This window comes from Macrobrachium nipponense, chromosome 30 (genome assembly GCF_015104395.2).
Source record: "Macrobrachium nipponense isolate FS-2020 chromosome 30, ASM1510439v2, whole genome shotgun sequence".
Classification (NCBI taxonomy): Eukaryota; Metazoa; Arthropoda; class Malacostraca; order Decapoda; family Palaemonidae; genus Macrobrachium; species Macrobrachium nipponense.
In genome coordinates, this window is record NC_087218.1 from 26,052,233 (window position 1) to 26,074,569 (window position 22,337).

General features: G+C 37.6%; 1 protein-coding gene across 1 annotated transcript; it reads right to left on the minus strand.

Annotated features, from left to right (window-relative positions):
* Positions 1–1,826: 1,826 nt before the first annotated feature.
* LOC135202383 (sodium/calcium exchanger regulatory protein 1-like) lies at positions 1,827–21,297 on the minus strand. Its single transcript, XM_064231760.1, has 4 exons — positions 21,139–21,297; positions 3,964–4,136; positions 2,415–2,528; positions 1,827–2,223 (listed from the first exon to the last, which is right to left on the minus strand). The coding sequence occupies exons 1-4, from the start codon at positions 21,206–21,208 to the stop codon at positions 2,170–2,172; spliced, it is 411 nt and encodes a 136-aa protein (XP_064087830.1). The 5' UTR covers positions 21,209–21,297; the 3' UTR covers positions 1,827–2,169.
* Positions 21,298–22,337: the final 1,040 nt, after the last annotated feature.

Below are 22,337 nucleotides of genomic sequence, written 5' to 3' on the forward strand. Positions count from 1 at the left end.
TATGAATGGCAGGACATTATAATAAGAGCAAAAGGGGTTGTAAGCACACTGAAAAGAGCAAGTACAGTAATGCCAGCAGTGCACCAGTGGGGCTGAAATGATTCTTGGGCATTCCATTGAGGGAGATGTGTATTTCTGATGATATTCTCTCTCGACCTGGTTCAGAAGTCGCGTAAAGGTGTTGGTCCCGTTGCTAAATAACCACTGTTTCCATGCAACATAAACAATAAACAAACTAACCAGTGGGGCCGAGGGTGGTTGCAGCATCCCTTCGGCATTTGCTGCATCCACACTAGACTTAGTTTTACCTCCATTGCCACTTCCTTTCTTCAGTCTTACTGTTTAACACCTTTTAACTGTTTGAGATCTTTGTACTAAGCTTTTAATTTGAATATCTTGGACCATGTGCAATCACTCCAACTTTGTTTTAAGCACTGAATAGCTAAAACTGCTGCATTGCTTGGCTTCACAGGTATAATTTCATGAGTTATGTAAATTGTTTTTAGGCCAGTAATTGCCTCGTCTTGATGGGTAAACTGATTTTTATCTAAAAGTTATTGCCTCTTCCAGTTGTTTATTTGCAATTATTATTTTTTGTGCCTAAAAGGTTTGCAATAATTAGTATTTTATGCCCAATTGGTTATTTGAGGTGGCATGTTTAGTTACTATTGTGAGTGAACCTGGGGCTCAAAATGCTGGGTTTTGTCTAGTCTTTCATAATACATATCAGTGTTTGGATATTTATAAAAACCTGTTTAGATGTTTGCCATCCACTCAATCTTTGAATCAGAATGCTAGTGTTATGGTAATCTTGAGTTTAAGAATTCGCCTATCACTAAAAACTGTGGGGGGGGCTACTTTCTCATGGTTTAACATTAAGCTATACCAATTTGTATATTGCAGAATTTCTCCTTTTACATATTTGATGTTAAAGGTCTCCCCCAAAGGCTTCACGTCAGGATTAGCTGCTGCTGTTTTTTTTTATCTAGTGTTGTCAGAGCTACATTTTGGGTGAAAGATTCATAAATTATTTTTCATAACCAATTAAAAGTTTCAGGTGGTCTAAATTTATATCACTGACCATCCATTAAAAAAAAAAAAAAAAAAAAAAAAAATAAAAAAAAAAGTGCAAGACCTTATAAACTGGACATTTGTGAATAACTGTACCAGAGAAAAAAAAGTTGAATAGGAATGAAATGGCAGAGCTTTTGCAGTTAATTTTGTTGTGAAGGAACGAAATTAATAATGACATGGATGGTCAAGTTATGGTCAAGAATAAGAAATATAGAATTAAATTTGTTTTAGGTTTCATCTTTGTAACCATTCTTACTCATTTTGAGTAGTTGGTAACACTTGACCTGCTACATTCTAATTTTGATCTTCAGAATTCTTCTGCTAACTGGTTAAGCTCATAATGCAGTTTTTGGTGGTGTAATGTGGTATGGATTATGATACATGAAAATGTTGACTATGTTGAACAGTTTAGTGTAGTTTTAGTCAAGGCCACCATTTATATTCCATTTTCGATTATTCAGTAGAATGCAGTTCAGATGATGGCTCCAATCCAGCATCTTGGCTCTGGTTGCTTATGAGGTTCTCTACCTGGGAACAATTTGAGAAATTAAAATTATATTTAATTTTCCCTTAACACTGTTAAAATTAGCTACAAAATTCGTCAGAACTTGTAGATGTCTAAACCAGTGTGTGTTATGTCAGTGGAAGTCTACTGCCATTCTTATTGTAACTTCATGCCAATTTACAAAGTATTGTACCACAGACCTTAGTTGTGCCCAAATCCTTTACAACTGGCAAGACAAACAAACCTCTATAACTGATATTTAATAGAAAGATTACAAAATACAGATATTTTATAACCCTCTTCAGGTCACACCATCAATATTTGACTTTTGACTAAAGTCCTTGTCCTAATAATCAACTCATGGAAAAATAGTTAATTAGGAATACTAGTGACAAAAAATAGTTAACTAGGAATGCAGTGATAATGTAAATTACTTTCTCAAACAAAAATCACATGAACTGGTAACATAGTGGATGTACTAGTTATAATTGCCTCAAAACCTCTCACTTAACATAAACCATAATTTGTGAGTTTGCAATGAATTTTAACAATTCTTGCAATAAAAAGTTGAAAATGCAGTTCCAGACACTTTAATCTTGGCGCTTGTAGACTCGCTTGCTGACGACATCATCAACTTTGCATTCCTGGAATGAATGAAAAATTCAACTTTTCAGACTATGAAACTAATAACTCAATAAGAACTACTATCACATTTAATATAAATTACAAAAACTCATTCATATTTATGTTTAGTTAAGATTTACAAAAACTGCATACATCTAACTCATGTTGATCACAATAGTTAAAGCTAAATATAAAATTATAGCCAACTTACCATTATCATTTCTGTGTCTGTGAACTCTCTGGTCAGAAGGGAATCCTTTTCTTTCTTTTCCTTGTCTCCAACTTGATTGTGTGTCATTTTGTTTCCATCTAGGGTAATTGTAGACTGCAAGAGAAAAAAGGTAAAAATAATGTAAAGCTATTCAAAATTAAAATTAAAAACTATTGGGGCCAAATTAATAAAACTTAAGCTACACTGAACAAAAGTAATTATTGCAAATAGATGCAAAGTGGCGTTTTATTCTTTGCTACACTAGGCTGACTAACTTATTTGCCTTTAATACATTCCATATTGAAATACCAAAATCACTGAAAATCCAGTCTTTTCAAGTACTAGTGCACAAATGGTTCAACTTAATGCAAATCTCTATTGTCACTACAGAAATTAAACGGACTGCTTTTCCCATTGTGGTGTTGGGTATGAACTATGAGCTCTCTGCAAGCTTCCTGTGTACAAACGGAATGAACTCCCATGAAGTCTAGTATTCTTGATAGCCATCCATACTTAAATTTCTTTATCATTCCTTTGGAACTTTGCTCTATTACTGCATATCTACTGCTTTTCTGAGGAAATATTCTACATTCCTATTTTATTTAGTCAATCCCATTCAATTAAAAACAGGTTTTACTTTCTCACTTGTCTGGACAAAGCAAACCTCAACAGAAAAGCAAGACCACATTCCCATTTAGTAGCATTCAAGAGAATGGTGGAAAAAAAGCAAAATATGCAGAATTGACATGCTCTTAATTATGTGTAATCTTTTAATTTCAAGATTAAAAGTAGTACATTTGAAAGAGTTAACAGTACATTTAAAGACTTAATTTAGTTATTTCCTTTGTTTTCTTTAAATATTTTCTGTCATGAAATAAACGTCTTCAATGTAAGCAGAATTCTGTGGTTGAACCAGAACCATAAAATATGTTTTTAGTGTGACAGGAACAGCTCAACAGCATTAATCTACTACTGATCACCTACGGGATATTAAGTTTAATTTGCCAAACTATACGTAATTTATGTAGTAAGCATAAACTGCCTTCCTCTGTAGGGGTAGTGCCTCCAGTGCACCCCATGTGGTTCACTGTAGGTATTACTTGAGGTTCTTCGCAGTATCTCAACCCCTAGGGGCAACCCCATTTGTTTCTTTTACTGTACCTCCTTTCATATTCTTCTTCCATCTTTCCACCCTCTCCAAACATTTATTCATAGAGGTTTTCCTCCTGTTACACCTTTCAAACTGTCATTTAAAGTTTCAGTGCTGAATGACCCCTCAGCAGTGCACTGTAGGCACTACTAGCTGCAACCACTTTTGCCCCTTTTACTGTACCTTCTTTAATAGTCTCTTCCATCTTTTCCAACCACTCCCAACAATTTATTATTAAAGCAACTACAAGGTTTTCCTCCTGTTACACCTTTCAAACTTATTCATTCAACATTTAAGCGCTGAATGACCTCAGTGGTGCCAGAGCTTGGCCTTTGGCCTACATTCTATATTCGATTATTAAATTCATAAAATGCCTATAAATTTTGTGGTATCACTTACCTTCACTACTCTGCCATCAGCAGTGGTTTCCTCAAATTCCTCCCCCAGCTTAAACTTTATCTCAGTTGTCTTAAAGGTGGTGACAGTCTTTAGGCTGTAAGTGTCATCTTCCAGAGTAATTTCCACTGAGGGGGTAGCTGTATTACCCATCTTCCTCATCACCAAGCCAACACCTGTGAAGTATAAATAAAGTTATTATATAAAACTAGCTGCTGTACCCGGCATTGCTTGGGATAAAAATGGGCACTTTTATAAAAGCTTTGAAAAGCAGCAAGCCCCTCACATTACCCTTACATTATGTATTGCTTACTTAAAATTAGGCTTACAGCAAATTCGAGAATGTGGCAGCTTAAGTGTCGGCTGTGAACAAACCTCAACCCTTACAGTCCAGTAAAATTTGTGTATAGTAGTAATACTGAAGCAACCTTGAAAAAAAATCTTCCAGAATACTTCTATTACTGTGAGATCTGCTCAAGTCAAGTGACCAGTGGAGCACATTTAATTTATCAAAAATCTACAATCCTTACAAAAAAGTTATACAATTAAACATTCACGATATTTCCAAGTTATCTACACAAAAACAGTTCTACTTCATACAGTGTATATTACATACATGGCAGTAGGAAGGCTTCAACCTAGACAAATTATGACAGTGACCCGCATTAGAATTTTTTTTTCTTCTTTTTAAGCACTACTATCCTTAATCCCACCAAATCAGAGTACAAAGGTCCCCCTTATTCAGCTTAATTAAATTCGTGATTAGGAACTACAGATACCATGAGGGGTCAAATTTCTTAAAAACTTAAGTAATGTGAGATGGCCCATGATTACTAAGGGAATGGGCTAAAGGATAAAACTTGTGGTTTCCTAAAGACTCAACAGCAATTTTCAAGTGTTACGAGTCATACGGCCACATACATAGTTGGACTTAATTTTTATTAATTCGAATTTATACCTCTGCGTTGTTACTGCGATTTCACAATTGTTCATTGTACACAAGAAAAAACACCAATAGGAATCTACTTCAAATTAAAAACAAATGGGGAAAATTCAAGAGATATTTGTTCAACTTATTCACTTCTAGGAAGAAAATGCAACTCGTGTGACAGTGACCTTGTACCAACTGGATGTATTCTGTTAAGACTGATGGTAGCAACCAATGCAAAATCATAAAACTAATATGCAGCCAACTGTAAACTTGACCAAAACTAATATGCAGCCAACTGTAAACTTGACCAAGACAGAAAAACAAGCAAGATGTGACCCATTAACTTTACTGCTTCCATCTGCCTGTCATTAAGGTACCTTATTTCCATCTTCCCTTTACAGAATGAAATTCTGAAAGCAGGGAGTCACAAACAAAGCTTCACTCTCAAGCAGAACAGCTGTATCAACAGTAAAGTTGCTAACCCTAATATCTAACCTGAATAGAGAACACAATACCGCAGAAACTACGATGGAATTGGGTGGGGGGCTACTTGAGAAGGGGTGATAGAAAGAGAGACTGCAAAACAAAGAGTTAAAATTGTAGGTTACCTAAAAGGAAGAGTGGGAAGCCCTGTAGGTGGTCGTGCCCTCAGTACACCTGTAAGCATTACTTAGGTCCTTTGTAGAGTGCCTTCGGCCTCTAGCTGCAACCCATTTCAGTCCTTTTACTGTACCTCCTTTCCTATTTTCTTTCTTCCATCTTACTTTCCACCCTCCTCTAACAGTCGATTCATTGTGCATCTGCGAGGTTTTCCCCGTTACACCTTTCAAAGATTTTACTGTCAATTTCAGTTTCAGCACTGAATTACCTAACAGGTCCCAGTGCTTGGCCTGTCCTAAATTCTATATTCAAATAATTTAATTCAAGAATCGGAAGATATCAGGTGATCTGAAATGAAAAGGGAACAAGAACGCCAATCTGAACATGAAATTAAGGGATGGATAAACAACATCCGGGAAGATGAAGAAATAAATGCAATGGCAGAAAGCCAAAAATTATAACGAAAAGGCGGGAACACAACGAAAAAGGCAAGACGGCTTTTCAAAGATTTTACTGTCAATTTCAGTTTCAGCACTGAATTACCTAACAGGTCCCAGTGCTTGGCCTGTCCTAAATTCTATATTCAAATAATTTAATTCAAGAATCGGAAGATATCAGGTGATCTGAAATGAAAAGGGAACAAGAACGCCAATCTGAACATGAAATTAAGGGATGGATAAACAACATCCGGGAAGATGAAGAAATAAATGCAATGGCAGAAAGCCAAAAATTAAAACGAAAAGGCGGGAACACAACGAAAAAGGCAAGACGGCTGAAACACATCGATTGAGAAACAATTGAAAGAATTAAGGAAACTGAGACAAGACGTTAAAGAAAAACTGCGATTAAGTGTGTTAAGTGACAGAACTGATAAATGAAGATCTCGAAAGGAAGTGCGATAGGCAGAAATGAAAGGAGGAATGATGGCGGTAGGGAGATGGCCATGGGGCAGTCAAAGGGAGAGAGCGTTCTTACTGAAGGGGGTCCCAATTTACTTCAATTGGCGTGGATGTTAAGCCTTCATTTAACGCTATTCGGTCCCCGAAATCATGAAAGATGCCAAGTAGCATTGCAAAGTAAATGCTGTAGTTGAGATACAAAATATGCACAGAGGAGCCTCAATCACCCCGGGGCAAGTTGATTGCTTGAAACCCTCCCTGCCCTTCAGAGCCACTTGGCAGCAATAACGCAGCTGGCTGACCGGAGGAAATGGCCTCGCAAATTAAATAAAATTGGTGTGGATCACAGCGAACCGAGAAAAAAGAAAATCATGTCTGGCTTTAAAGTCTCACAGTTGAGGCCGAGGCTTTACAGAAATATGGTACAATCAAGTTAAAACTAATTCTGTGCTGTCTGGCTTTGTAACTAATTTTCAGTATTAACTACAAAATTATAATGTAGGTGTCGGTTGAGTTCTCAAGTGCTTCGAATATATGCAAAAATATTCCAATTGCATATGGCTTTCTATAAACTTAAATTACGAAAAATAACGGTTTACACCCGCTGAAAATATTAAAACCTTTAGTCTGATGGTTGCTATCCATAGGTGTCATAAACCCTACAAAATTGTGTGCAATATTTTCATTTAATGTTACTTGAAACGGAGTTGCTTCTCGATAGGAATTCGAGATCTTACCTAAATAATGAGTCCAATCGTCAAGATGACTATTCCACCGTATTCCCGCTCCCAATAGAAAATAGACTCTTCGTTCATATTATATGAAAGAAATGGCAAGTGTGTTTCTCCCTTTCTGGCCAACAATAAAAATTGCAGGAAGGGCAGACAAAGTACTGAACATTTGCCATCTGGTTTCCGACAAAACCGTACCGTAGAAATGGTATTATACCGTCTGAAAATTTTGGTCTAGGTTAGTAGTAAACTATCACGTCACCTAGCAACCGAGCTCTTCCATGCATGCATGCAAGCAAGAGCAGGACTAGCTATTTGGGTCGGTAGACGCATTATTAGCTTTACGTTTCTATGATCTGAGTCACACACAACACACACACACGTACACTGCTCCAAGGTTTCGTGGGCCTTAAACAAAGAAACCATTTAGTGATGACCATGAAGGAATTCTGACAATCATAATCTCTCTCTCTCTCCATACCAATCACCGCATTAAAAAAATAAATGTATTGAGTTTAGTGCCTACAAACAGGCACTACAAACATAACCCTGGCTCGTTGTTCACGATGGCACCACGCCAATCGTTGCTCAAGCAGGGATGGATAATTTGCTCGTTGGCTCACGCGAATGATTAAACTGGCAAGGGAAAATCCTTGACGTCAAGAACGACCCTGACGATTAAAAAATATATACAAAAAAAATTAAGCTAATCCTTTTTTTTATTTGGTGATTATGTCATGGCTCACAACCTATCAATAGACCAAGTGTTGTACCTCTGCTATTTCTGAGTAGTACTCGAAACTAAGAGACTTTAGTATCACTCAATAATGTGCAGCCTTGGGTATTGGTAATTTCGAACAAAATAAAATAGTTAAGGTTTCATTTTTATAAAGGAACTAAATTAATCGCATAACTACAAGCAACGAAAAATAAAGTTAGTCTGTTTGATTGATTGATACATTTTACTGCAGTTTATGACAAAGAATATAAAGCATTGCTTTCTCAGTTACTAATTTTATTTTATAATTTTTTTTTTCTATGATGGGTAATACTATACTGTGCAGCATACTTTGGAGTAAATGGCCCATTTGGGCTTGGTCTATACGAATACTTATAACCATAATAAAGCAACTAAAAAAGAGAAACGCGCACACTACCAAATACCAAACCAGCACATCCATAGAATACGGAACATATCACACACACCCCCACCCCTCGTCCATATAACTTGCGCGGCGCAGCCGAGTCCGGTGTCGACTGGCTTCACTAAATATTTAAAGGGAACTTCTGATTAAATATTTAAGAGCTGTATAAGGGTCATGCAAAATGGCGTTTCCTTTACAAATATTTCGTTAAATATTTTATTCTCCTGATATGAGAACAGAGGCCCACGCCTTGACGATAAATAGTTCAGTCAACTCACTTGGTTAGTAAATTATCACGGTTTCGAAGTAATTTTCGTTAAATTACGTTAAATGAACTCCTTTCTTCAATGAAACTATAATAACGTCAATGTCTCTAGCAACCATTCAATTGACTGGTCGTAGCCGTGGATGGAGAATGGGAGAGAATCTAACAGAATGAACCATTATACAATCACAGATATCACCCCTCCTCCATAACTACAAGTGGTGTATCATTGTATATTATGCAAATCACAAAACTCTGGATCTCGATCAAGACAACTGCCTTCATAACATGAAAGTAACTACTAAGAAAAAATGGCAATAAAACCCACAGGTATTTACGTAACGAAAGAATTCAATGGCCACAGTCCCACCTAGAGATCGGAGGAGTGAAATGACATAGTACATTCTCCCTTGGCACCCAAAGCGGACATTCTTCCAGATCTGGAATTCTACACCAAGGAAGATTACTTCAATAGGAAGTACTCCGCAATATCTCTGAATTATATATAAAAAATAAATAAATTGACCTCAGAATTACACTATACTTACAGGAAGCATACAGAAAACTGTGCGTATTAGTATATATTCCAAACAATCTTCTACACGAATACAAATACTATGTTAAATGCGTCCTACTCTTTCGTGCTGTGACGGTGAATGTGGGTCAGGGTAAAAAGTCAATATGGATCCATCAAATTTTTAATCTCAAAAATTCCATAGAGAATCTCTTTTCATTGGTAATCTGGGATTCTCCAAAGGAATTCTAGGGCTGAGAATAAACATGAGCATTCCCACTACCTCCAGCACGTGGGAGGAAAATTCTTCAATTTTATTAACTCACAAGGACAAAAAGCCTAGAGGGGAAAAATAGGAGCAATTGCTTACAACGCAGTAATTTAATTTATGCCAATAACTTCTCCTTAAATTGCCAACGGTGTTGAATCCTTGTTGGAGAATCTCTGACTCAAATCATGCTCACTAACATCCTGGCTTCATTTTTCCTGCAACCGTCCCTTTCAAAGCTCGAGCCATACTCTCGAGAATTAAGCAGTCACCTAACTAAACACGGGTAACGAAGTTTTTCGTAAAATGAGATAGTACTAAGTATATGAAAGGATATACAGTTAATACTGTCAAAGTTAGTTCATCAAGTAAACGTGCATCCGGTACCCTAACAGAGTACCAGAGAAAGAGGTGTCCACTGTATCACCATTATTTCTTAAATTATATTATCAAATTACGGGAGAGCAGAATCCCATTCCGTAATAAGACCTCCGGACAAAATGTAATTTTATACTGAAGCAAAATAGTCATAATGGGTTTACAAAACAGCACACATTCAAGTTATGGCCGAACACTGTGTCCTGTACCAATAATGTAATTTTAACATACACAACCCTGTTATGACAACTACATGACACACAGCACAGAGCAGGGCCGGGAGAGGCCACAAACTTGTGGAAAATCAAAACTGTCTGATCGGCAATCGATTAGATCGAGGTCTGCCATACCGCAATTCGATAAATAATAGAATACAATGGGGCCGGACACGGACACTGCAAACCTCACTCTCATAAAGAACTAGTAACAACCGCAACCTTTAACCAGTGACATCTGCTGTTACCGGTGCTCTGATAATTATTGTTTTCATGCCAACTTAACAAGGCGTGATCCGACCTCCAGGTCCCTCGGGACGCGTGCAAGATTCTCTGCTCAGGCATAAGTTATAAACATTATGCTCCTGACTTAAAGTGGTCTTCATAATGTATACTCATGCTTAGTATTACTCATACTAATAACAAGGATCAAATAAAGACAAATTAAACACGTGAATACAGTCTGTTATATGTAGAGACAAAATTGAACAGAAACAGCGTAAATTCATATTTCACCAATGAAAATTTAAATTTTTATGTGCTGTTTTACATGCGCACTATTTTTAAAATTTTCATCCTATTAAATATATCATAAATACTCTATCCTATAATTTCTGTATCTTTAACTCAAAGCGAAACTCCGTTTTCAGACAATTTTAGGCTCTTCCCAACAAGAACAAGAACAACAACGTACAAAGTAGTTTGTGGAGTAAGCGACAATCATGTACTAATGGTCAAGTGTACTGTCCAGTACCCAAATTCGTTAACGGTAATAGTTTGAGGGAGCTGCTCACCTACCGAATGTGTTTCTGATGCAAGAATCAGATTTCCATAATAACTATACTAATCCTATTTGATAGCAAGATGTAATCACAGCGAACAACTTGCCAAATCTTCGAGATTGTTGTAAGCCTAGTTTCAAATAAACAACATAAGACTAAACTTTTGCTGATTTGAGTCGAGTAGTCAAAGAAAAACCCTAGATTTCCTTTATGTTTACTTAGGGGGCGAAACGACACCCTCCATTTGACAAATCACAATAAAGGAGTTAAAACCATTCAGTATCAAATCTGGGCAATTAAAACTACGACCGATGTCCCTCATTTCTGGATTCCTTCTTGGGCTTGCTCTCTCTTTTTCCTAACACTATTCGTTACTAAAAAGACTGCTCACCCTAGAGGCACCGTCGGTGAAGTCCAAGAAATGTGTAAATTAGAAATGTAAGGGCTTAAGTTGATTTTTACTGATAATATATAGCATTCACCACTCCATATACTATTAAGTCTATGCACATAAGACGACACTAATAAAACCAATAAATGTTTAAAACGTTAAATACCAAACAGACAACCTCTTTAATAAGTGCTAGTGCTGCGACATCAGCGAAATCAATATGGTAGATTCCTTGACAAACATACCCGACTTGACAACAAATTTGACTTGCTTGCTCTAATCTTGATCAAAAACCCCTTCGCAATGTAAGTATCCAAGTAGGTGTTACAAATATACGCTAGTTATTAGGGTCACAGGCAAAAACATTATAAATATTTGCTGGTCATCACAGTCACTAGCAAAAACATCAACTGCCAGTTATGATAACTAGGCGTATATTAAGACATAACGAGATTCATGACCAAAATCCAATGACTAACTTATTTTAATAAGGCAGATGACACGGTCTTAATTTGGATTACATTAAAAATTAAACTATTGTACATATTACCTAACAAAATGGGATGGTTATCTTCTTACAACACATCCAAAACCGAGTAAAAGCTAGTAAATAAATTACTTTTACTACGGCAAAAATCAAATGCAACAATTCTTATTTTTTACCGAAGTGACAACTCTAACATTAAAACCGGTAAACTGTATATTTTCCGCTATTATGACCCACAGCGTGACGAAGATTCTATAGAACCGGAAATATACGTGATATCCAGACATAAATAGCGGTGAAAAGTGAAGAAAAACAGGTTTCATTATTGACGTGAGGATCCCTTAACCAACCTAAGTAAAATTGTGGAGTCAACGTCAGGCATAAAAAAATTACCTGCCTAACACTCGCACAATATAGTGTTTATACAGCATATAATATACATATGTATGATATACATATATCAGTAACGAAAATTTGTTGGTAATCCTCACTCAATGCCATTTCTAGATTAGGTCAAGATAAAGCCACAAATGTTAAAATCATATAAAATGACTTTACTCCCGTCAAGAAACATACATTGAGAAGCCAAATCACAATTCTTCATAGACAGACAATCCTCTCTTCCCATCAAAAATGAGCAGATTAAGAGCCTCATATAAAACCTGCACTAAAGTAGGTCAACAGTCCCTTGAATACTTAACAGTACATGCGAAAATGGACTTTCAGAAAAACAAGGCCATGCAGTTGCACAAGCTCCGTTGACACTGAACAAGGAGACTGCTTTCGGTCAATGAACTCAAATACCATGGCGCCACAAACAAGGCTGAAAGAACAGTCACACCTACATCTTAATAAACATCGTCTTATGCTACAAGCAACTAAAGTTCCGTTAAGGGAAGTCTTCGAGATCTTGTCCAGCTCATCTGATCCTTGTACCAGGCACTAGCAAGAAGGTCGACGGCCCTAACACGACCTCTGCCACAGGCTGTAAAGGCCAGTAACTTACTGATGAGCTCTAATACTGTGAATACACAGAGTAGCTACTGCAAATACGGAACGACTATATTATTCACACAGATTTAATATCAAGGTAAAAAGTGATTATCTTGGGATGGATCCACTGAAATTTGTATTGAGAGAGAGAGAGAGAGAGAGAGAGAGAGAGAGAGAGAGAGAGAGAAGAGAGGGAGAGAGAGAGAAGAGAGAGAGATGAGGAGAAGCGAGCGAGAGAGAGAGAGAGAGAGAGAGAGAGAGAGAGAGAGACTGTCATTTCAAGTTTGTTCAGCCGTTCATTCGATAATCTAACATGTATTATAACTACAATTTCGTTCTATTGAAAGGTACAAAATTTCACCAACCTTCCAACGACAAACTTACGTAAAACCGTATAATACTTAATACACAAATCCATTTCCAGGTTTTTGCAGTTTCAGACCCAGAAAAAAAAATAAACCAACGTCCAGCTTCGCCTTCACATACTTATGTGAACCATCTCACTTCCCATAATGTCATACACGAAGATACTGAACAGAGGCACGAAATACCCATTATCAGACCCTCTTCCTTAATACGGATTTGGTTTGACTTCGCCTGCCCCGACCGGTTTCTGCGGTAATGGTGAAGATGATACATTTACGCAACGTTGTTTCGCGGTTTCGTCAAGACGGCCTCTTAAGATATTCACCAAGTTGCCTCTGAAACATTGTCTGTGATCTTATGCAGATTCATGACGCCTACCAGAGGATGTGGCTGTCTGCGTGAGATCGCATCTCGCAAAACTGATATAAAGATTTACAGGATTACATTATGCAGATACAGTTTCTGACCTCCACTTCTCCTTTCCTCACTTTGCTTTACAAGGCCTGCCCATCACTCCCCCCAATCCCATTTCCCCTCAGCATCCCTTCCTTTCATATCCCACCAGTTTAGGGCAGAATTACGTCCCACAGGGAGATACTGTATCCGAAGATTAGATGTCACCATGATAGCTTACATTCTGGCACGAACAGATTTCCCCTCCCCCTAACCACTCCTCTCCACTTTCCCCCACAACTTTCATCATATGCTGTATTAATGCAGGCTACCTCTTCCACGCCATGGAAATTAATCTTGGTTACCCAGCTGCTTCTCTCATGCCCAATATAAAACAGCCAATACCGTTGACGTCAGTCAATATGAAACCACATTTCCTGAATATTTTATAACAACTGCTGCATTTACAGCTTCCTTTTTCATCTATTATGCTCACCATCCGACTCTTAAAAATGAGTTACTCGAATACACACATTTCTATTTTCTTAAAAGCGTTCTTCCACTCTTAAACTAGTTTACATTTTCCGCATAACCTCTCTCTCTCCTTAAGGTACACGTACTGCGGCATTTCTAAGAGCTCGCAGTATTTTCCTCGATAACCTGTTTCTATCTTTTGCAGCCTTTCCTGTTTCAGTGATGTTCATCACCGCTGTACGGTATTAATAACTCTTCCTATCAAGAGAACATCGTATTACTTGTGTTTCTTGAACATTTATAATCTTTGTATTCTTTGGTATATATATTTTTATTTATGCCTTCCATTTCCTCCACAACTATGTTTTACATTGCAGAATACTCTTTTCATCTTTATTTCAAAATTATATCTCCTAACACTTCGCTAACGCTCCTTTTCACTTCGGTTTTTATCTCTTACAACCTTAAATTTTGTTGATGTCCTGCACCGTCGCTTATATACAGTCGTCAATGAGTATTGTGTCTACACTAAGTCCTACCGTTTTCTTTGCTACAGCTTCAATTACATCTAGAGGGATTTTGCATTCTTAATTCAATTTGCTCCTCCCATTTGACCAAGCCCTAATCTTACCGGTCTATCAAGATACAACTATCATTATAAATATAACTAATTTTATTTACCCAGCCCGTTAACGATCTACAATATTTTCTCCTCTTTTCGATTTCCTCCTGGTATCCTAAGAACCCTAAATGTAAGTTAGAAGCCCAAGATTCGTTAATGCTACTCTTGTATTTAATATTTTTATTTACCCATTCCTCCTCTTCGCATCCCTTTCCCTAGCTTCCGTTATAGCATAGCTTTTTCACAGCTTTATCCTATAATATCTAATATATTAACGCTTTGCGTATGCACTTTTTTTTTCCCTAAGTCTACAACACACCCGCCCATTTCTTGTCGATCAGCTTTCTCATCGTTTCAATTTGTGTGCAACTGACCGACCTTAGTCTAGCTTCTGTTCAAGTCACTTCCACGACATAAACCCTTTTCTCATTCGGCACATTTCAGATTTCCACAAATATTTCCTTTGTTAACCTCTTCACATTGATTACAGGAGACTTCAAATAACAGATCAATAATATACTTGAGGAAACCGATGACACCAAGGTACATAAAAAAATGACCTTATGGTGATTTAGTCAAAACGTATCTAGCATGAAACTAGTTAGTGGTAGGATATTACATGCAAGATAGTTCCTCATTAGATAAGCGGGTTGCATGCTCGCCTACCGATTTGGTAGCCGGAGTTCGCTCGCCGCTCTGCGAACGCGGAATCTGAGGAATTTATTTCTGGTGATTAGTAATTGATTTCTTGATATGTGGTTCGGACCCCACAGTAAACTGTAGGTCCCGTAGCTAAGTAGCCAACTGCTTCCTAGTAGAGCTATAATCGGCTCATGGTCTGGTTAAACTAAGATAAACTTAACTGGTAAGGATAAAGGATTCTCGAACACAGGGAAATCCTCAAGATACTCATCACTTCAATAAACAGTCACATACACGATAACTGCATCAAGATTACAGCAAATATTTGCAGCAACTATTCGCCGCGAAGGGGCCAATACCAGAAAAACTTATCATCGCCAGAGGTTTTAAAAAAATCCCTCAAGTCTCTCATAATCAATAGACGATACTGAGGTTTCATGATGACAGTCTTATTTCAGGCGCCAGACGTTCGCTGAATCCGCATCATTTGACCAATGAACTTCTCTGATATCTGAGCACACATTATCTTGAGAAAAAGTTGGAACCCTTTAGTCTTTTTGGTTGTGTCCATTTCCCAGTTCACCTTTTTTAAAATTAATCTACCTACTTAATACAATGTGATTATTTCCATGATAGAATTGAAATCAAAATGAAACTAGAGAATATCGCACGTTAGAAAAAACAGAGAAAGAAAAAGCATGGGCTGGAACAAACGAGACTACAATTCTCATGACCACGTGTGCCGTCAGTCTTCCGCCACCGCCAGGGGAGGGGTTGGGACTGTGAGGGGAAGGGAGGAAGTAATGATCATTCCTCCAAGGTGGAAAACGCTGCAGCTGCGCCATCGGCATCGTACGAGACCGCGCCTCCGCCGCCAGCCAATAGCAAGCTGGCATTTCTTCAAACCTCCTAGATCGTCATATCCACTCACCCCACCCACCGGCGCTGCAGCACGGTATACTAACTCCAGACTACAAGCAATGAATGGGTTGAATACAACCGATGTTACCCTATTCAACCTCACACGCTGGGTTTCACAATCACCCATTCAACCATACTACTTATCGCGTCCCAAATTTCAATCCTTACTTATTCATTATCCCAAATAACGAATGAAAGTGAAACCAGGACAAGAAGACAATGGGACTAATAACTAAACACCACAAACTGGAAATTACCGCTATAAAAATATGCTTCGAATTTCAAGAGGATGCCTCTCCGGTCATAAGTTAAGAGTTGGATAGTTAAGAGTTCAAAAACACTTTCCCAGCTTGTGTAAATTGAACAATAGGATCAAATTTCCAAAATCAATCACTCAAAGACATTTGTAAAAGGGCCTGATTAGGTTGTATTCACTATTCTTTATGGGCTCTAAAGACTTTACTAAGCCGCTTTCTTAGAAAACCTAGAAACAAAAATTGAAGAAAAATGGAAAGATAGAAAAAATCAAGTAATGAAAATTGATCACTGTATGAAACGGCCAGAAATTAGTACAACAATAATTATAAAAAAACAAAAAAAAACAATTTACAATAAAATATGAAGTGAAAAGAAAAAAAAAGGAATATTAGGACTTAAAAGAAAAAGTTCTACCTGATGTAACCTGTGACCACACAAATCTGGCTGATAACTTTGTGAACTACTTTGAAAAAAAAAATTTGAAGAATGTCATAGTTTAAAGGAGGTCCGTTCTGATCTACCGGTGATCATAAGGAGTAACAGCAAATTCAGTACCTAATTTAGATGAACTGAACATTAATGACTTTGAAAAAACTATAAAAAAAACCTGAAAATTACCTCTCAAGTGACAATAGAGGCAAAAAACCAGATCCGTTGCGGGAGCTATATTTTGATACTGTCCAAATGAGTTTAGCACAGGCATCCTTCCCAAATAGTGAAAAGCTTGCTTGTATAAGGCCGGCTTACAAAGGAAAAGGTGATAAAGAAAATCATATCTTCTTAAGAAAATCTTGGCTTAGAAGCTATGATTTTCTTTATCACCTATATTGAACCTATCGTACTCATCAAAACTTATACGTGGCAACGGTAGTACACGAACAAACGTAACAACACTTGAAACAACTCAATATAATACCTGATGTTCAGCCAGATTACAGAAAAAAGCTACAGAAACTACCTAGTGCGCAATTCCAAATATGATAAAAATGGGGGCAAGTGAAAATTTGGTATCCTGGTTATGCTCGACTGAAGTGCAGCATCTGATACGGTTGACTATAATCTGCCGCTTGAACTGAGAGCAGTAGGCACTGAAGATGTACTCAAATGGTACAAAAGCTACTTACAAAACAGAGGTTACAGTTGTTATATGTCAAATATGATATCAAAAAAAGAAAGGCCTAACTAGAGGAGTGCCCCATGGCAGCGTCCTGAGTCCACTGCTGTTTGGCATTTACACAATTGAACTACCAGGAATTTTAAACTAACACAAGGTTAGTTATAAACTGATGCCGATGATAATCATACTCTGTAATTTTCTCTCGAAACGGTAATCAGTAATACAGAGAGAGAGAGAGAGAGAGAGAGAGAGAGAGAGTCTGCGAAAAAACTAAAACGAAACTGAGGTAATTCTACAGAATTGTTCCGCACGGACTGCAAGGAACGTAACCGCGGGTACGACATCCACTAGGGATTAGGGCGTTCAATGTATTTCGCAGTGTTTAGTACTGGTCCCCGGGGGCTAATTACAGTCGTCTGAATAAATATTACTTAAAATTATTGTCCAAGAGGTAAAACTGCATGGAAAAACCGCAACTTCCATAGTCTAGGTCGCCGCGGAATAGTACCCTAGATCTACCGAATATGTATTGTGACAAGACATGCAAGGAAAGCATATAAGCTATTTGAATCTGGAGTACATTGTAAGTCAGGTGAGAGAGCATTGGAACAAGAGTATGCAAAAAATATCGCATGAAGTGAAGATCATACAAGAAAGCACATTTAAAATAGAAATAAAGACTCCTACTCTGCAGGAGCTACGATACTGATGGAAAAACACTAGAAGACAATATTGTAAAATATAAGCAACCTATTTGAAATCGCACAAGGGCCGCCAGAGAGGGAATAATCCCTGTGGAAGGCTGTACATAAAACCAAACAAGAATATCTAATTTATTAAACGTTCATACGAGGGGGGGCGGGGGTTGAGTCGAGGAAAGTCATGTCGTAAAACACCAGCCCCAAACTACCAATTTCCCTTCAAATATTATTATTCGGAGAGAGAAAAATTCTATCATTTCAACGGAAATCAATATTCACACAATTTTAGTTCGGCACAACTCATCTGTGCGCAAGTGGGGGTTTCATAATACAATTATATATTAATAATATGCAACCTTCGACTAGTACGCGTGATCTGGTTGGCGCACGGCTGCCATACGTAGCCTTGGTTACGCCATGGGAATTAATCCAATCCCAAAATATATTCGATACAGACCTGCAAAGGCCACTGGGGCATTAGTGGGTAAATTGAAAATCCAGCGTACATGTTTTTTTTTCTTTCTTTTTTGAGTGATGTCAAGGGCCAGACACCGAATGCATTCACCTCTCTTAATACTAACTAATTTTGTTACTTATATTTAATATATTCAGTAGTATAGCCGTTTTTAAACTTTGCTTGGTTAAGCTTCAGTTTCTCTTACGGTTTAGTCTGCTTTAGTTTGTGACCGTGTGATCTCCGATTATCCTGGACCATCTCTGATTTTTACCTTTTTGACAATTAACCGATCTGGTATTCTTGGATCTTTTTGTTTACCTTGTAACTTCATTTTTGTGCCTCGAGTGTCTCATTAAAGGACGAAAGCGATCGGTTCGAATTTCTGCCTATTACTTTTAGTGGTATTTGCTTATATCATGGAGTCACGTGCAACTACTGTGATTTTCAAGCACGTATATATATCGCCAAAATATGACCTACGCATATTATGATCCCGCAGATAATCACCAGGGAAGAAAAATTTCAGAACAGCTTTTTCTTTGTTCTCGACAAGAATTACCGTTAGGTTGGTAATGGTAGACTAAACGGAGCCTGAGTCTAAATAACACTATAAAGTTAATTCGTTAGCATGACCTTTACAGAACTGAGACTACCTATAACAGCCACATGTAAAAGTAACTAACAGCATTCATAAATGATAAGCCTATATTCGGTACCACCTAAATATACCTAGTAGTAAAAAGGTTCTGTCGCTACAACAGTAATGTGAGCATTGGAAACTAGTGTAAAAAGGCTGTTGAGACCACAACCTTGTGATTCCATGGTGATGACAATAGTAGGTACCAGGCGCTAGGAAATGCACATTGTTTTCATATGTGTATACGGTACGATCAGAGTATTGTTTGAGAGAGAGAGAGAGAGAGAGAGAGAGAGAGAGAGAGAGAGAGAGAGAGAGAGAGAGAGAGAGAGAGAGAGAGAGAGAATGGCTTCATTAATTTTCAACAAATTTGAGTGATTACTGTCATGGAAAACTTTGATAATTGTGTTTACCAGTACGCTTATTACATATGTTTATTAAATACTTTGTCTGAAGATTATGATAGGTCGCAAATTTGTATTTTTACCCCCACCGCAATATTGTATAGATATTCTTTAGGGTACCTCTAGTCATGAACCACTTGCAATTGTATAAATAGTGGAGTCTACATTTTCTGAGAGTATGGGTATTTGACTAAAATGCGACAGAAGGCTTTCAGAAAGCTCCTGGGATAACTTATCCCAGGAACTTCAGATTAAACCGGCAGCCACTCCAACTAAAAGTGACCAAGGCTACCCAGTGTTTGCCTCGTATCGATTCAGAAACCTTATCAAATATGACTTGTCACGTAAGTCTATAATTAAGTAGACAAAGTCTATTCAAAATTAATTTTGACAAAGTACCAAATTCAAACCAACCTTAAAGTCATGAAAATTTGACAAGATACGGGGTATGGTAAATAATCGGTCTAAATCCTAATGCAAGTCTCATTTGGGGATACACGATAATTAATTCTAGTAACGATCAAAGATTTTTACTTCGTCTCTTTGAATCCCCAGTTCATTTCTAAAGTAAAACAAACTTAAAATTATCTTTTCGGCAAAACCAGCATACCAATACCAAAAATGAGAATAAGCTTAGCATGGAACTAACTTCATATGCACAGTATATACTAGGTACTACTGGCCAAGGCACATGCACTGTTACAAATAGCAATAAACTTTTGTATAAATATATACTATTTCGAAGCTTACAATATCAGAAAATAGGCATAAAAGAAAAAAGTGTCAATTCTGTTCTGCCTATACCTACTAAGCTGTGCTTTTGTAATTGGCTAAGGCATAAAACTGCCAATTTAGCGAGGATATTCATAAGGAACAGTCTTGACAATAAATTACATTACAAATGGAATGGGTAGATCTATATAACAAGGTATAGACCTAAATAACGTAACATTCTCGTCCCGTTCCGCCTACTGGTGGGCTTCTGTAATTGACCCAAGTACAAAATCGCTAATTCGACAATATATAGAACACTCACAAGATACTCTGACGGCTTTGGCTTTATTAGGAAAACGGAATAGGCTTAAGTGGCTCTCCTCCTGCTCTGCCTACGCTGTGCTTCTGTAAGTGGTTAAATTACCGAAATGGATTGAACCCATCAACTACAAAACTCAAAAAGAACCTGGATTAAGATATACGATACTTCGAATAAGCTTAAATAAGCAATTCTCGTCCCGGTATACCTAGTATTGCTTTGCTTTTGTAGCCTAGGCCTAATTTGCTGAACTACAAAAGTAATTTACTTACAATAATATTCATAAACCATAGGCTTCAGATACCGAAATACGATATTCTGACATTAAACGGAACAGGTCTAAAAAAATCATCCTCGTCCCGGCAAAATCTGTTGCTGACGCACGTTTTCACGAGGTTGGGGGCGGGGGGGGTGGGGGGGAGGCGGAGGTTAGACATCTGTCACGCGGCGTGCCGGACCCGCGGTGTATATCGATTGTGCCGCTCCCAACGTTATACCAGTAAACAACAATAATCTCTGAAAGTACGACATGTGCACGGTGAGCTCACACTTACCCAGAGCCTTCATGAACTCATCGAAGTTCTCGGATGTCTCGAGCTTGTACTTTCCTACAATCTTGGCCATTTTTTGTCACTGGTGTGCTTTCAACACAAGATACGATGAGGTGGTGTTACCGGGGCGGCGACTTGCTCACGACTAGACAGAGGGAGAGAGAGACGCTCGCAGTTGCCAGCTGTATCAGCGCGCATACGCGCTCCTACGGTGTCGATTCTCACGCACACATTTCGTTACTGCACACACACACGCACATACACAAACGCACTTACACACAGTCACATGTTAGCATCCTTAAAAAAATTATCACAGTCTTGCCTCTCTTGAATCACGCTGACGACGACGCTGGACGAACTACAATGAAGGCAGTTGTAACATTTAGATTCATACCATTTAGCTACTTAAGGACGCGGCCTTGTAGTAATATTTTATAGCTTTTTATTTTCTTAATGTCTTCCCACTGACGTACGGTAGTTCATTAAAATTCCAGATACGGATGAAAATAGACTCAGGCCAACAGATTCTTCTGGCTTTGATCTACAATTCCGTATTGTGTGCATCGAGTCAACGGGTTACAGGACTATCGCTTTTCGTGTTGTTCGATCGTCCATCAATTATGCACCATGACATTTTCCAATGCGTTCTATACAACTGTTTCCATCAAATATCGACCTGGAAATTGTCGTTTTCTCTGACTCGTTTTAAAATTTCGCAAACTGTGAAGCTTCTCTTAGCATAAGCCTATCGCTTTCCTCACGGTTAACTGGGCCTAAAGTGAATTCTTCCTCCCCCGCCAATATTTCTCGTTTCCACTAGGCCTTGGTGAAATCATCGGCAATAACAAAGTTAATAATAATAATAGCTGTGCCTGTTATCATCTCTCTCTTCTCGGTTTATCTGGTAGGATTCTTTATATATATATATATATATATATATATATATATATATATATATATATATATATATATATACATATACACACACACACACACACACACACACACACATATATATATATATATATATATATATATATATATATATATATATATATAATAAAAGGAGCCCATAAAATCACCAAAATATAGAGAGAAATACTATATTTCAGAGACTGCTGTCTCTGAAAGAGTATTTCACTCTATATTTTGGTGTTTTTATGGGCTCCTTTTATTAGATGGAATTCTGTTATAACAACATT

Coding starts and splice junctions, on each gene's coding strand:
- LOC135202383 (XM_064231760.1), bottom strand. CDS start 21,208: ATGGCCAAGATTGTAGGAAAGTACAAGCTCGAGACATCCGAGAACTTC. Junction 4,137..21,138: donor TGAGTTCATGAAGGCTCTGG/GTAAGTGTGAGC, acceptor TATACTTCACAG/GTGTTGGCTTGGTGATGAGG. Junction 2,224..2,414: donor CAGACACAGAAATGATAATG/GTAAGTTGGCTA, acceptor CATTCATTCCAG/GAATGCAAAGTTGATGATGT.